This window comes from Mastigoproctus giganteus, chromosome 10 (genome assembly GCF_048544385.1).
Source record: "Mastigoproctus giganteus isolate SK-2022 chromosome 10, ASM4854438v1, whole genome shotgun sequence".
In the NCBI taxonomy this organism is placed as follows: domain Eukaryota; kingdom Metazoa; phylum Arthropoda; class Arachnida; order Uropygi; family Thelyphonidae; genus Mastigoproctus; species Mastigoproctus giganteus.
In genome coordinates, this window is record NC_143584.1 from 90,526,834 (window position 1) to 90,542,645 (window position 15,812).

Consider the following 15,812-nt stretch of genomic DNA (forward strand, 5'->3'; position numbering starts at 1 on the left):
ACAGAAAAATGCACAAAAAATATAACAATTGGCAATTTGCTTGCTGTGACACAAGTTGCCAAATTTCTCAATGTGTTTCCAAGAGCTGAAATAAATGATTTGCATTCTTTTAGATGCACACATACTCTCTCTTAACCTAAACTAGTAAGAAAATGTCATGAAGAATAAGGAACTGGCTATTTAAAAGAGGGGGTGGGGGGGTGGGGGAACACATTCAGTTAAGGGTAAATGACCAGTGTCATGCAGTATGCCTTCAGAACAACTCTAATAAGCTTCATAAATGCTTAGATAAGTAGCAGCTATGCTTTAATGCAAAAATGAAAAGCAATGAAGATTATAATGGTTATTAAGCTGATCTGTAATAGTAGCGCAGAAATAGTCAGGCTGGCAAAAGCAGTTCTTTCTAAGTGCAGACTAGTTGTTCTGACTTCGGTGTAGGGAAAATCATTTAGGTGATAGTTAAGAACACAACACGTTTACATAAATAGAAATCGCATCCTTGAGAGCACATCCTGTTTTGTAAATGGAAAAATCTTGCTTAACTACTATGACCACTCCTTCAATGTCTATAAAAACAGCACAAGTTATTCAGGAAAATCTTCATGATCATGTAACAGTCAAATTTTATATTTCATTTAGTTCTGTTTTAATTTTGGGACTTTCTGAATATTTATGTTTTTATTCAACATGTCTCAAACACTATTCAGTTAAAGTAAAGTACAAAACTTGAAAAGATTTCTAATTTACCTTGCTGCCTCTACATTCACTTCCAAACTTAATACAGACTAAATAAAGGGTTTATGCTAATTTCAAAGGTCTTAAGTACAAGTGTTTGTACTCTTGACCTAAGATGCAGGCTGACTGGAAGCCTGTGTTCCATGTTGGTTTATGATGACTCATCCAGGAAGCTTTCTTTGAGATTTCCTTAACTAAGAGGATTAAGGGCATCATTAATGGTAGTTAGTTGATATTTGATATTTATCAACAGGAAAATTTACTGGAGAATAACTCTATGGTATGGATGAAACAGGTCTAAATTATAAGATGCTGCCTAAAAAAGTAATAGCAAAAAAGCAGAGCCTGTAGTAGCAGAATACAAAAATCCAAAGAGAGAAAGCTGCATCAATACAACTGGAACTCATAAACTGCCACTTTTGTTTTTGGTAAATGAACTAATCCAACTGCTTTTAAAAATATAAACTGTTCATCTTTATCGGTTTACTACCACTCACAAAAATCAGCATGGGTGCATTTTTAAGTGTTTCCCCCCCCTCATGAATTTGTACCTTCTGTAAAGAAATGAAAAAATGATATATAAGCTGCTAATACTGTGATCAACAATAAGGTTGAGGACCTTGCAGGATGGGATACAAAGTACTGTAATTAATGGAGTAAAATAAAGTCCCTCACAAATGGTGCTTGGGTTATTCCATTTCTGATTTTCTTAAATGATATTGATGAAGAGATGCAAATGAAGGGTGACACAGTGCTTAGACAATTTATCTGCAAACGTGCTAAGCAGATCTATGACAATTTGAAACTTAAAGCTCCATCAACCAGTGGCAGTGCTGTGCACTTTGAAGACTTTTGAGCCAGCAGAGGCTGGTTCAAGTTCTTCAAAAAAAAAGGGCAAATAAAAGTGCTGAATGGCATGGAGAGGCATCTGGTGCTGATAAAAAAAAAAAAAAAAAAAAAAGAGCAGCTGAGGCCTTTAAAATTGAATTCCAAGAGTTTCTTGATCAGGAGGGTTATCTTTCCCAGCAGGTTTTTAATGCTGATGAAACCAGCCTCTTCTGGAAGCAAATGCCCAGGAGAATGGTACATCACTAAGGATGAGGCTAGTTTACCTGGGCATAAGTCTATGAAAAGTAGGCTCACTCTCCTGTTGGGTGCCAATGCCTCTGGAGATTTTAAGCTGAAGCCTCCATTGGTGTATCACTCTAACACCCTCAGAGTATTTAAACAACAAAGACATGCTGGGACATGTTTTGGCACAGTAAAAAGAAGCTCTGGGTTACAAGATATGTCTTCAATGAATGGGCACTTGAAGTTTTCTGTCCTTCATGCAGAGTTAGCTTGAGAAAATAAGCTTCCTGTGAAAACACCTGATGGATAATGTGCCAGGCCATGATCTCAACCTTTTTCAATCTCTTGAGGCAAAAGAGATTGAACAAGTTGCTTTGCAGGGACCTCTTGGAATGATGTTTCCACCAGGTGCTTAAATTCAGCCTGGAAAAACATATGGCCTTTAATCATCCATAACTTTTATCAGATTTGAAGGTGATGGTGCTTTGACATAAAATATTGTCATTCTTGGTAAATCAATGGGTCTGACGGTTGATGAAGAGGATGTGGAGGACCTTATTGACGCTCATGGGCATGAGCTAACAACAGAGGAGCTATAAGAGTTGGTGAAGATTCCAGAGAATGACCATGGAAAGGAAGAGGAAGACACCCAAAAAGTGTCAGCTGAAGAGTTGAAGACTAGTAGTCATTTCTTGTTGGGAGTATTTAAGAAAAGTGATTAAAAAACACGCCAATGTTGAAAACACTAAACTCATGATGTGCAAAATAAAAGACAGTCATTTCTTACTTCAGGAAAAGACACCTGACGCCTAATCTAGTCCCACCACCACCACTACGCCACCATTGATTTCATCAGTCCTGCACATCAGGTCTAGGGTAAATGCTAACTTATTGTTTGTTTTTTTATTTTAAGATGTTTTTTAACTATTTATTAAATAATCTTTATAAAATACTCATTTTTAATATAAAAATCAAGTATAACATGTAAGAAATAGTATTTTATGTGTTGCTGGGGTCACTTGTCACGAGTTTAGAACAAATTACAGGAAATCAATATATTATTGGTTTCAACTTGCAATATTTTCAACATACAATGGGTTTTGTGGAACAAATTACCATTGGACGTTGGTGCCTCCACTGTATTATTTATATCAAAATTTGTGTCACATACTAGTTGTGCATAATAGAAAAATTCTGTGTGTGTTTTTGAATTCAGCAACAAAAAATACATAAGAATTAACCAAGAAACGTTTATGTGACAAAATGTGTTGACCAGTGTTATTTTAGCTTTTCATTAAATAATATACAATTTTGTGTAAAATAAAGATTATACATAATAATGTTTACCGGCAAACAATTTTTAGTTCAGTCAAAAAGATAGAAAATTACTGAACAGTTCAAAATAAGATTTAACAATGACATTGACATAAGCATAATGTGTGGATTGATTTTTAAATTATAAAAGTAGCTTAAAAGCAATTTTTAAAAAACACTTTACTATACATATTATGTGCTACACTGTGTTAAAACTGGAGGAAATTTAACTTCAATGCAATGTAGTGTATAATATGTGCAATTATAATACCTATGTATTTCATTTATTGCATATATATTTTCTAAAAAATGCTTATTTATAATTAGGGGGGGAAAAAAAAAACTGTCAATTCTTTCTTCCTGATTGAAAAAAGTTTTTTTTTTTTTTTAACTAATCTTGTGCTACTTCATTTCCACATTGGAAAACTGGTGGTCATATAAAGTGGGGAGGAATATAGCTGAATTTTCAAATATGTACTTCATTTTTTTTAATTTATGTATAATTAGTAATTATCATCTTATATCTGTTGATTATGTTGATTATGCTGTTAATTAAGAAAAACATAAAATCAAAAGAAGTGCACCCAGTTGATACAGATGAACAGTGCACTGTTGAGTCAGCTTGGTGTGACATAAGCACTGCGAAAGCAAAAATAAGAGTAGGAGTGTGTTTTAGGCCTAATGACTCGAATGAGTACAATGAACAATTATACAGAGAAATAGAGTGGGCCAGTAAATCAGAATGTTTTATAATGGGGGATTTTAACTGGAACTTGTGGGTTAGTCACTCGCACACTAGTCAGACTTTTGTGGATTTATTGGATGATTGTTTTCTGCAGCAGCATGTTCGAGAGGCAACCAGAGAGAGTAATAGATGGGCTAAGAATACTCTTGATCTGGTTATCAGCAGTCATCACTCGTGTATTAAGAATTTGCAGATAAAGGAACCACTAGGTGGCAGTGATCACAGTGTACTGATGTGGGATTTACTTAAAGATATAATTACCATCAAGGGTAAAGGAAAGGGTTTTTGCTTCCATAAAGGTGAGTAAAGTGGTCTCAGAAAGTTTTTAAATTCTGTACAGTGGGATAAACTGACAATGTTACCAACAGTAAATTCTAAGTGGGAAGCATTCAAGGAATTAATCTTGGAAGCTACTAAAAGTTTCATACCTATTAAGAAATATTGTTCAAGGTTTAGGCCTAAATGGTTATCAAATTAACTAATAAAACTCGTAACAGAGAAGAAAAATGCATGGCATGCATATAAATTATCAAGCGACTCAGAAGCCTATGGCAGATATAAGCCAGTCTGTAATCAGGTCATAAAGGACATTAGTAAGGCGAAGGCAGATTACGAGAAATCCTTACAAAAGATGCTAAGAAAAACAGCAAGGATTTCTTTACTTATATAAACTCTAAAAGGAAGGAGATGAATCTGATTGGTCCACTTGATATCGATGGATCGACTGTTGATGATCCTGCCCAGATAGCAAACAAACTGAATGAGTATTTGCATCTACATTCACACACGAGGAGTTATTAAGGTTTGGAAATGGCAGAAGGTTATCAAATTGTAGCAGGATACTTAATGATTTTGTAATAACTGAGAGCAAAGTGGAGGAGAAATTGTTGAAATTAAACATAAGAAAGGCACCTGGGGTGGATGGGATCTATCCAGTTATATTAAAGGAGGCGACAAAGAAACTAAGCAAACCCTTGGCCATAATTATGAGAGCATCCTTGGACTCAGGGGAGGTTCCCACGGACTGGAGATGTGCAAATGTATCCCCAATTCACAAAGGGGGATCGAAGGGTCACATGAGTAATTACAGACCAGTTAGTTTAACTTCTGTTCCGGGTAAAATAATGGAGTCACTGGTTAAAGATGCATTGCAGGATCATCTAGACAAGACTGCAGCAATAATTCAGAAACAGCATGGGTTTGTTAAGGGAAAGTCTTGTCTGACAAATTTGATAGGATATTATGATGTGGTTACAAAGGAACTGGATGCAAAAAATAATTTTGATATCATCTATTTGGATTTCAGGAAAACTTTTGACGCTGTTGCGCATGAAAGACTATTGTACAAATTTGAGCAGAATGGTATTAAGGGTAAGTTGCTACAATGGATAAAAGGATGGTTAAGTGGGAGAAGACAGAGGGTGGTAATCAATGGGTGCTGCTCTTTGTGGACTAATGTTATTAGTGGAGTCCCACAGGGTTCGGTGTTGGGTCCACTGTTGTTTTGTATATTTATCAATGATATTGATGGAGGTATATCAGGCTTAATGTCGAAGTCTGCAGATGATGCAAAGGTTGGCAGGGTTGTTAATGACAGTAATGGCAGTGTGCTACTGCAACAGGATCTAGATAATTTGGGCAGATGGGCTAAGAAGTGGCAACTTAAGTTTAACCTTGACAAATGCAAAGTACTGCATATGGGTAGAAGTAACCCCAGAGAAACGTACCGTGTGGTACTACACTTAAGGTGGTAGAAAATGAAAAAGACCTGGGAGTAATTGTGCAGTCAGATATGAAGTTTTCTGAGCAATGCAGTCAGGCTGCCAGGACAGGTCATGGGGTTTTTTCAACGATATATAGGAATTTCGCTAGCAGGGAAAAGGAAGTGATTATCCCTCTGCATAAGGCAATGGTCAGGCCACGCCTTAAGTACTGCGTACAGGTCTGGAGGCCTCATTTTAGGAAGGATGTAGATTTACTTGAGTGTGTACAGAGAAGGGCAACAAAATTGGTGAGGGGAATGAAGGGATCCTCTTACCAAGAGAGGTTTAATTTCTGAAAATTGCAGTGGCTGGAGACTAGGCACCTGCACGGTGATCTGATTGAGGTGTATAAGGCCTTGAATGGATTGAGCACACTGAATTCTGATGGGATCCTTCCACTTGTTCAGATTACGAACCTAAGGGAGCATAAATTCAAATTAAGAAAAGACAGATGTATAATAGATGTGCGGAAATTTGTCTTTAGCCAGCGGGTGGTTAATTGCTGGAACAAACTTCCATCTGTCGTTGTGGAAGTTGATAGGTTGAATAAATTTAAGGAGGAACTGGACAGGCATTTGGAGGGAATGATGTGATTTTTTTTTTTTTTTTTTTTGCTGGTGCTGCATAAGCTCATACACATGCTTTCTTGCATCACATGCCACTACTATTAATATATATTTGACTAATCTATTGATTAACTTAATTAATTAAACCTTTAATAAATAATTTTGGCAGCATGAGTTGAACTGCCAATTTTCTGTGAATTAGTAATATTCATGCAACAAATGGAGTCTAATAACTTTCAGGATTGGAAGTGGTGTGTTTTTATTTTGTGTCATAAAAATGATATTTTTTTTAAACAAACTGAATTGTGGGTTTTTTTTTTTTTTTTTTTTAATAAAAAAAATTAACAAAATATTTACCTGACATTGAAGAATCTGCATTTGAGATAATTCATATTAAGTCAAGTTTATTGGTATGAGATTATGTCTAGAACAGCAATAGCAAACCAGTGGCATGGTGCAAGTGACATGCATAGAAAAATATACCTGCACTCAGACAATCATAACTAAATTTGCCCTCAAATAAAGATAAAATGCATTTTTTATTTTACAATAAATTTGTTTTGTTTTATTGTTCAACCATATCTACTGTAATTGCATGCAAAATTAGGTAGTTAGTACTGTCATTATTAATTAGTACTGTCACCTTTTTATAATATGAACAAAGATTATTTACTATTTTTAGTGTTTTCCCCTCATGGCATGCATTAATTGTTGTATTTTGTTTCAAGTTATATTTGACACACATGCCAATCACTGGTTTAGAACAAGGGTTTGATTTCAATCAAGATACAGAAAGTGGGCATCCAACAACTCAGATACCAAAAACATTTGAAGAGTGGTGATATTTTTGATTAAAATGTATGCCTTAATAAGGGGAATATGTTCAATGAGATAGAGTTTACTGATGTCCATCAGTAAAAGCGTATTTATTATAAAATTAGTATAATTACTTTATGGTTGCACCTTGTATGCTTGAATTGTTATATTAAAATCAAATTTTGATATAATTTAAATTTTCAAACTTTAATCCAGTGATATAACAACCAAAATTTTTGCTTCAAATATAACTGAAGAAAAGTGCTATACTCACTCTTCTGATGTCCCTGGTTGTGTGATTCCCGGTTGCCAGAACTGCAGAAAATACAAAGTAACTTAATTTTTTTTTTCTTTGTTTTTTTCTTTTGTAACAATTCAAAAGAGATAAAATAAACACAATAGACACTAAATAATCAAAATATTAAAACTATCTTTATAGCGCAATTTGTAACCCAAGTATAATATTTTAAATAACTGAAGTACACTTCAATTATTTAAAATGTATATTTGAAGGTATTAAAAATCTTCTTGCCTTCAAATATCTGGTATTTTCTTTAGCAACCTTTATTGCATGAGCATTGCCAGAACTGCAGAAAATACAAAGTAACTTTTTTTTTGTAAGAATTCAAAAAAGATGAAATAAACATGGGAAGAAAAATAAAAAGACACTAAATAATCAAAATATTAAAAGTTTCGTCTAATGTAATTGTGTGATGAAAAAATGATTATACAAATAAGTAATTCAGAGTTAAATTTGAGTTAACATCTAACATAAAACGAAAATAAATAAATATCAGTTTATTTGGGTCATTAAAAATTACAGTAACTTTGATTTTTAAAAATTATATCATTATTACATTATATAGAAGAGAAACATCCTCCTCTGTTATAGAATGTCAGTAATCTGAATACAAAGTGCAAAACAGCAATGCATCTAGGGCAGATGTTCCCAAAGTTTTGGGGTACATATGGTTTTGTTTGGGGGCATGTGCTCTTTTTATGAAGCACTGCTTTAACAAATATGGATAAACCATCTGACTAATCCATGTATGAAGCATATTTTATTTCAATCTTTGAGATGAAATGCATTTGAAGTATATATTAATTTATAAAAGTATGTATACTCATAGCTAAATTGTATGTCAAATCTGTTTATTTACACTTGTTTTAGAAGATGGTGCTGCAAAAATTGTAAAATACTTTAAGGGGTTAAGGGGGCATGAAGTTTATATATAAAATATTTCAAGTGGGTGCAGTGTCTAAGAGTTTGGGAACCTCTATGTTAGCTTTTGTCTGTTTACAGGCCAATCTGCATGTTGTGTAGGCTGAAAAAATATATATATAATAAATAAAACAGGAATAACTCCACACACTGGGGGAAATCAGCTAATTCACCCTCAATTAAAGAGGCCCTTAGAAATTCCTCCTGTATTTGACAGGATTCAACCCCAAACCTCTCCAAATGAATGGCAGGTGGCAATACATCATGCTCACTAAGCTGCCACAGAGGACAAGAGACAAATATTGCAAGACTAGCAAGAAGGCTACTCCCTAAGACAATGCAATACTAGTTGGAAAAACTTACGCAAAATTTGTTGATTTAAAATGAAATTTTACTATAACGATAATTTTTTCTCACACATGATCCATATGTCCATACACACTGTAAAATGTGGTGGTGATGGTTAGATCCGAAGCAAAATCCCATTACCTACCCTGAAAAACACTTTTCAACCACACAAAAGGTTAAGCTTTGTTAAACAAGAGATGTTTCAGTGAATCAATAGCTGCTACATTTTATTTATTAACAGCATGGATTTAAATTTCATTTATATATTTTATTTAGTATTTATTGCAAAATATTAAAATTTTATTTTGAATCATTGCAACCAAATCAGAGTTTGCAGTATTTGATACCATTAACAGCTGGATTGTTTAAGACAAGCTCAACTGTCACACAACCTACACTGATAAATTAAAAAAGCTGCAACGCTTCTGCATAATAATACCAAAATATATGTTGCACAAGTGATACAGGAAAAAAATTTGTCACACACCTATAGACCTTATATCATCTAATCATCATTTATTTATAACTCTTCAGCATTCCTTGAAAGCAGAAAGAGCAATCCTAATGTTGTCAAAAACTGACTTAGAATTGGTTAAACTTTTAAAGAGTTTTTTTTTTTTGTTGTTGTTGTTGTTTTTTTCCCCCATAAACCTTTGCACATACACAGCAGATTTATTTTTCCCCCCATAAACCTTTGCAGGTACACAACAGATTATTTTTCGCCCCATAAACCTTTGCAGGTACACAACAGATTATTTTTCCCCCCATAAACCTTTGCAGATACACAACAGATTTATTTTTATTCTAATATAACAATCACATTTTGATACACTGCAAATATGGGTTACTTGGAATTAGAGGAAAGAAACTGTGATATGTAAGCTTTTAACAAGTGTAAATACAAAATTACCATAAGCCTTCCTTGACATCTTTTTGATAACAGCTGGACAACAACCTTTTGTTTGTATTTATAAAATATAAGCAAAAGGTTGAAATAACAAGTGTTTAACCATTATCTACACTATTTAGAAAGTGCTCCATCTTTTGGGATTAAATACATCTCAAAAATAGTGATGGAAAGTAGCATTGTGTTTGGGCACTTATTTTTCAGCTTTACTTAAATCTCATTGCATACACTGATAAAGGGAAGTGAACAATTTTTTTTCTTTAAAATATATGAATATTTAAAAAAAAAAAAAAAGTAAAATCACCATAGACCAAGGCAGAGTGTCATCAAGAGAATTTTATGTGAAAAGAAAGGAAACTGTTGCAAATCACGAGCTTACAATGAATCAAATATTAAAATAAAAAGCTTCATGTTATATGAATGCTCTGCTACTAGATGAATTTTTAACCTCTATGTAAGCTTTACGTAAAGAGGCAATGATATCAAAAACAATGAATTAAATTTGTCATTAAATACTATAAAACAAGGACACAATGATAAACCTCATCCAGTTTCAAATTTAAGAAAAAATTCTGTGAGTCCAAGTTTAAATAGAATATTTGTTACAATCTATGCTATAATACCATTCAAATTTATCCCTTTCAAGTACTGACATTAATTCACAGTTTAATGGATGCGTTTACTTAACATTAATTGCAGTCAGCAAAACAAGAGATGTTTCAGTGAATCAATAGCTGCTACATTTTATTTATTAACAGCATGGATTTAAATTTCATTTATATATTTTATTTAGTATTTATTGCAAAATATTAAATCTATTTCAATAATATTGGGCTGGCTCTCTGGACATAATGCAGGTTATGTCCAGAGACATAACATGCAGTAACAGCAATATAAATAAAATTAATATAATATAAGTAAAACAGCCTCCTAAATGAAAAACATCACCAGGCATATTCCCCAAAAGAGAGCCATCCTCAATGCTGCTATGCAACAGAATTCTTTGCTTCATAGATTTTTCCCCTGTTCCTGCTATAAAAATTATTAATAAACTGAATCTTGACCTCAGGTTAATTACTGTTACACCATGGCTATTTCAATTAGTGTGTTAACCAGTTAGCTCAGTAATCCTTGTTATACGCTTTATTAAATAAATATGTGTAATTATGAATGTTTAGCTATTTAAAGTCTAAAGTCACTAATAGTTTTTTTTTAAATTATTCAAAAACTAATTTTATATTTTAATCAGCTAAACTAATTTTTACCTGTGTTTACTGTCATTTGTAATATTTGTGTAAGCCTATGTGGCCTGTGTGCTCTACACATTGGTCACTTTGTGCATGTTCATCATGATGCATATATATAGCTGAGGTATGACTAATAAAGGAAGGCACCTCCGTAGCCAGGTGGGAAGGAGCAGCAGTGCGTAGCACATGCTTTTTGATTAGACCGGGGTTCGAGCCCGTCACCACCAAATACGGAGCATGTGAAAAGGTCAGGGAATGACCACCGGAGCAATATGGCCTTAGTTGCTAATGCTCCTAAAAACCAAATAACAACAACTAATAAAGGATGTTTGTTTACTTTTTAGCAGTGTTCTGTTTTTAAATAGGGATGGTAGCATTGTTATTTTATTAATAACATCTACTACTACTACTAAAAATTATAATAATATACATATATTTTATTTTTTCAAAATATAGTATCATATGATATCCCAAAGCTTATATTTTCAAAATCACTTTTTCCTTTTTTTTTTTTCCATACTCTATATAATTTCTAAGTCTGCAATAATCCACATAGCGAAAAATTAACATTGTTAAAATAATATTAACAAAAATCCTTAAACAACAGCACAGTAGGTTTAGAAATTTTATGAATGATCTACAAAATTTGCTCATGTAAATATCAAGCATACTATCAAATTGGTTTCCCTCAGCAAGAGTAGTAATATTGCAAATTTAGGATAAAAGCTACAACAAATTAATTTTCAATCTGCATAATTAATAACTATCGAATAGGTGAGGGGGGGGGGGAAAGAGACTTGAAAAAAGTCTAAATGTAATGAATGAAACTTCATAAACTGTACTGTAGGAGTTTATAATTTAAGCACACTAAAAAACTGGAAGTTCAGATAACCATGAGACTATTATTCATTGGATAAATTCCTTAGACCAATTGAATGCTGAATTTTCAAGAGAAAAAGTTTAGAACAACAAAAATTTAGGGATAATAATGATACTATCATTCACCTCTGTGACAGTTAGTGGTGATGTGATAAGGGTGATGTCATCATAATACTCAAGACAATAGTAATTAACTACATGATTAACTCGTAGTTACTTATATACTAATAAATATTTAAAATCCTTCAAAAAAAAGGCTAAAAAAATGCAGACAACTTTAGAACTATTAGAAAACAAAAAAAGTTTCCAAAATCAAGTTAGAAAATATTACAGCAAGAACTATTATTCTTCTCAGACTACTTGACAAGACCAAAATTCAAAAAAAACTAGATTATCCAGCTGGGATGATGGTTTCATATAAAGATATCACTACATCATCCTTATCAAAATACAGTGTGTTTAAATGCATGGAACAAATGTAGGTACATATTCTACAGCTAAAAATAAGAAAAAAGTTCCTCTAAATTATCTACAAAAAAGTCTTTATTTCCAAAATATTAAATATTAATCACAGAACACAAGACATAAAAATAAACTGAAACAAACCATTAAAAAGAATCTAAAGCAGCAGCTCAAATTGATCTCCATTTTGTTCAATAATTTGCTCAGTACAATCCCCTATTCCCTGGCATATCTGATTGTTTCAGCTATTTTTACTTTCAAGGTTATTGTTGCAGGGTTATTCTTATTCCAAGAATAAGAATAACTCTGAAACAATATTCCTATCTATTCTTATTCTTTATTTCAGCATCTTCCAAAATGCAATTCCCCAGTTCATTTTCACAGTAATACATGAAGAATAAACTATGGATTTCATGCAACCCCAACACAAAGTAATACAGTAATACCCCGACTTACGCGAACTCATAGTTACGCGGTTCTTGATTTTTTCGTATTGTGTATATCTAAAATTAGCTTACCAGTGATTTGGAAAGTCAAATCATAAAGCTTGGGTGACAGCTTCCGTTTTTGAGGACTGGTTTGGTCACCACTTCATACCCGAAGTCGAACGTTATTGCAAGTCTAAACAGATTCCATTTAAAGTGATGCTTCTTATTGACAATGCAGCCGGTCACCCTCCTGCCACCCTAATTAATTTCGACCCACGTGTGAAAGTTGTGTTTTTGCCTCCAAACACAACCAGCTTGCTTCAACCGATGGACCAGGAAGTCATCAAAACATTCAAGGCTTACTATACACAAGGCGTTCGTTTGCACGTCTGAATGAAGCTATGAGACAAAATAGTGAGATATCTGTTAAAGACTTTTGGAAACAATTCACTGTTTTAGATGCCGCAAGAATCATTGAAGAATCTTGGGATGAAATTCACAAAAAAAAACATTGAATGATCTCTGAAAGAAACTTTGTTCATTTTTTTTTCAAAAACGAGATGAAAACAACGCCAGAAACTGATCATGTCGTTCATGTGATAGAAGAAGTTGTTAATCTTGCCAGGCAATTAGATTTGGAAGTCAATGGTGATGATGTCAACGAGCTGTTGGATTCACATAGTCAGGAGCTGACAATGAATGAGCTCATAGAGATGCGTGAGCAAAACGTCACTGAAGTATCCGACACTTCAGACCCAGTTCCACCAGAAAAGCACATGACAATTGCAAGTTTGACAGGTCTCAGCTCAATTGAAAAGGGCTTAAAAATTTTAGAACACAGACTCCAACGAAGAATGCGTTATAGCTACAAAGCAAGGAATAAAAAAATTAACTTGCTACGAAGAAATTCTGCGTGAAAAAAAGAAGGCACTGTGTCATCAGACGAATTTGTTAGATTTTATGATGCCATCGACATCGAAATAACATTTTTACGTAACTCATTTTTTAATACATATTTTGTATTAATATGTATAAATAACTGCAATTTTATTAAATATTTTTCTTCTAAACTAGTGTTTTTGTTAGTTCTTGGTCCCAATTAAATGAAATTTATATGTATTTATATGCAAAGTTGTACCCCGACTTACGCAAATTCGGCTTAAGTGATTTTCATCGGACCCACCTATCGCGTAACTTCGGGGTATTACTGTATATAAATGTGAAGTTGGGCAATCTATGGATGTGAAGTTGGGTGGCCACTCTACACAGTTCAAACCATCGGTTATTCTACTCTGTATTTAAAAAGTCAGAAGCATCACAGAAAAAGTGGACTAGCATAACATTGTCCATAAATCATATTCACCACCAATTTTTAAAATGCTGCAATAGTTCCCACTAATTGTGCACCTACCCAATAAGATTGTCCCCCAAAAAACCCACCATGTGTTGGTGGGAAAACTGTGTTGATAATGGGTATTGATAATCATATGTGAATTTTCTTCAGCATAGGTGTGAGTCTTTTAAGAGTTGAGAATTTAGTTTCTTCTAAAACACAATTCATCTGTAACCAGAACATAGCTGAGAAATTGAGGATCACATCTACATTGCAAAATGTAGATATCATGTGGCAATAACTCTTGAACAGGCAAACTATGGAATGTATACAATTGCTTTTCATGTAGCATTCCCCATATACTTGTAAGTAAAGCATTTACACAATGAACAACCTTCTGGTAATTGGGTAAGAGATATTTGTACAGTATAAAGTATTTGCTCTTTAGGATTGAATAATAATGGTTTCCGCACACCTGTTTCTTTAAGTCATCTCTCCAGAGCAGCAGCAAATGGTTTGCAATTTGGTACTTATTGATTTGGAAAGTTCTGTCCATCTGTGAACAGCAGCTACAAAATTCTTATGAACCTTCTCATAAATTAAAATCATATCGGCTAGCTCAACAAAAATAAACACATTTGTAGTGTCTCCCATAACATCATGGTAATACATGTAGCACAGTTTAAAAAATGCCATTCTGAAAACAATGAGGCAGCCATGGTGGAACCTGAAACTCAAGTAACTGACACACTGACATTGATATGTACTCTGCCACACTTGTTACTCACAACCAAGTAATTGGTATGATTCTTGCAGATTCTTGTAAACAACGCTATTCATATCAGTGTTGGTTTGCATGAGTTATGCTGTTTAACACCTGTTTTATCATATTTTTAAGACATAAATTTGAACATAAAAATGTTTTGTCATTTTACAGCTTTGTAATTTATAATTAATGTTTAATACCTCAGAAATGCAAACTTTTAAGTCACATGTTTGTAGGAACTTTTTTTTTTTCTTATTTTAAGCTGTAGGATTCAGTCCAACATTTGTTTCATGCAATTTTGGAACACTGTATATTGCTATACTTTCAAAATCATTACTGATCATTTCAAATATTTTTTTCTCAACTTATTCAATGACAAATTATATGAACAGCAATACAGCTTACCTATGGGAATGTGGCTAAGTGCTCCTATGTCAGAATTTTATCTCGCGGATATTGAAATCAGGTTCTGAATCCATTTCCTAAGAACATTAAGTTTTATGCCCAAAACATTGATTACATCCTAATTATTGGACAAAGAGAAACTATTCTACAGCTACAAAATAGGTTTAACAGTAGTGACTGACATTTAAAACTCATTATGGAAGCAGAAGGCAAACTATTAATTTTCTTAATTTTACAATCAGTAGGCATCAAAGTTTTACCCAAAAAAACCTTCTATAAATAGACAATTCTACATACACTTTAAATATTAAAATCCATATAGCATAAAGTCCATCCTTCACATCTGAATATTTATTACTCCACTGCTTCATATAGAGTTCTTTTTGAGATTAAAAAACTGCCAGTAAGTTCCTTTGTAAAGTTAGTGTAGAATTCTCAAAAGAGAGAATTCCCAATAAAATAAGTCTCAAACTTAGAACCTTTGCAGATTGCATGTTTTTCAAGCAATAGTTAAATTTACAATTTAATTAAGCTAAAGATTTTCTTAAAAAATGTGTTAAATATATCAGTTTAACAGTATAATTTATAGTATGAAATGTCAGGATAGGTGCCAATCATGTAGTTTACATTGGTCTTGCATGGACTTGGTTGAGGTGCATCAACTCAGCTTGAAGCACAACTATAGATGCTATCTATACAGTTTTCAACCTAAAATGTCTGGTTGATACCTTTGAGTGGATGCACTTTGTCCAGTTTTTGTGCCTTTGGCTTTAACCTGATTCACATTTTTGCTGTAAACGGATAG

At 33.3% G+C, this 15,812-nt stretch overlaps 1 protein-coding gene across 2 annotated transcripts in view; it reads right to left on the minus strand.

The window, feature by feature from the left end:
* sd (TEA domain transcription factor 1 homolog scalloped) overlaps positions 1-15,812 on the minus strand; it is a 551,305-nt gene that overhangs the window by 120,771 nt on the left and 414,722 nt on the right. For both annotated transcript variants that reach the window (XM_090383888.1, XM_090383887.1), the window contains exon 5: positions 7,285-7,325. In XM_090383888.1, coding sequence (XP_090240014.1) covers positions 7,285-7,325 — 41 coding nt within the window. The remainder of the gene's footprint in view (positions 1-7,284; positions 7,326-15,812) is intronic.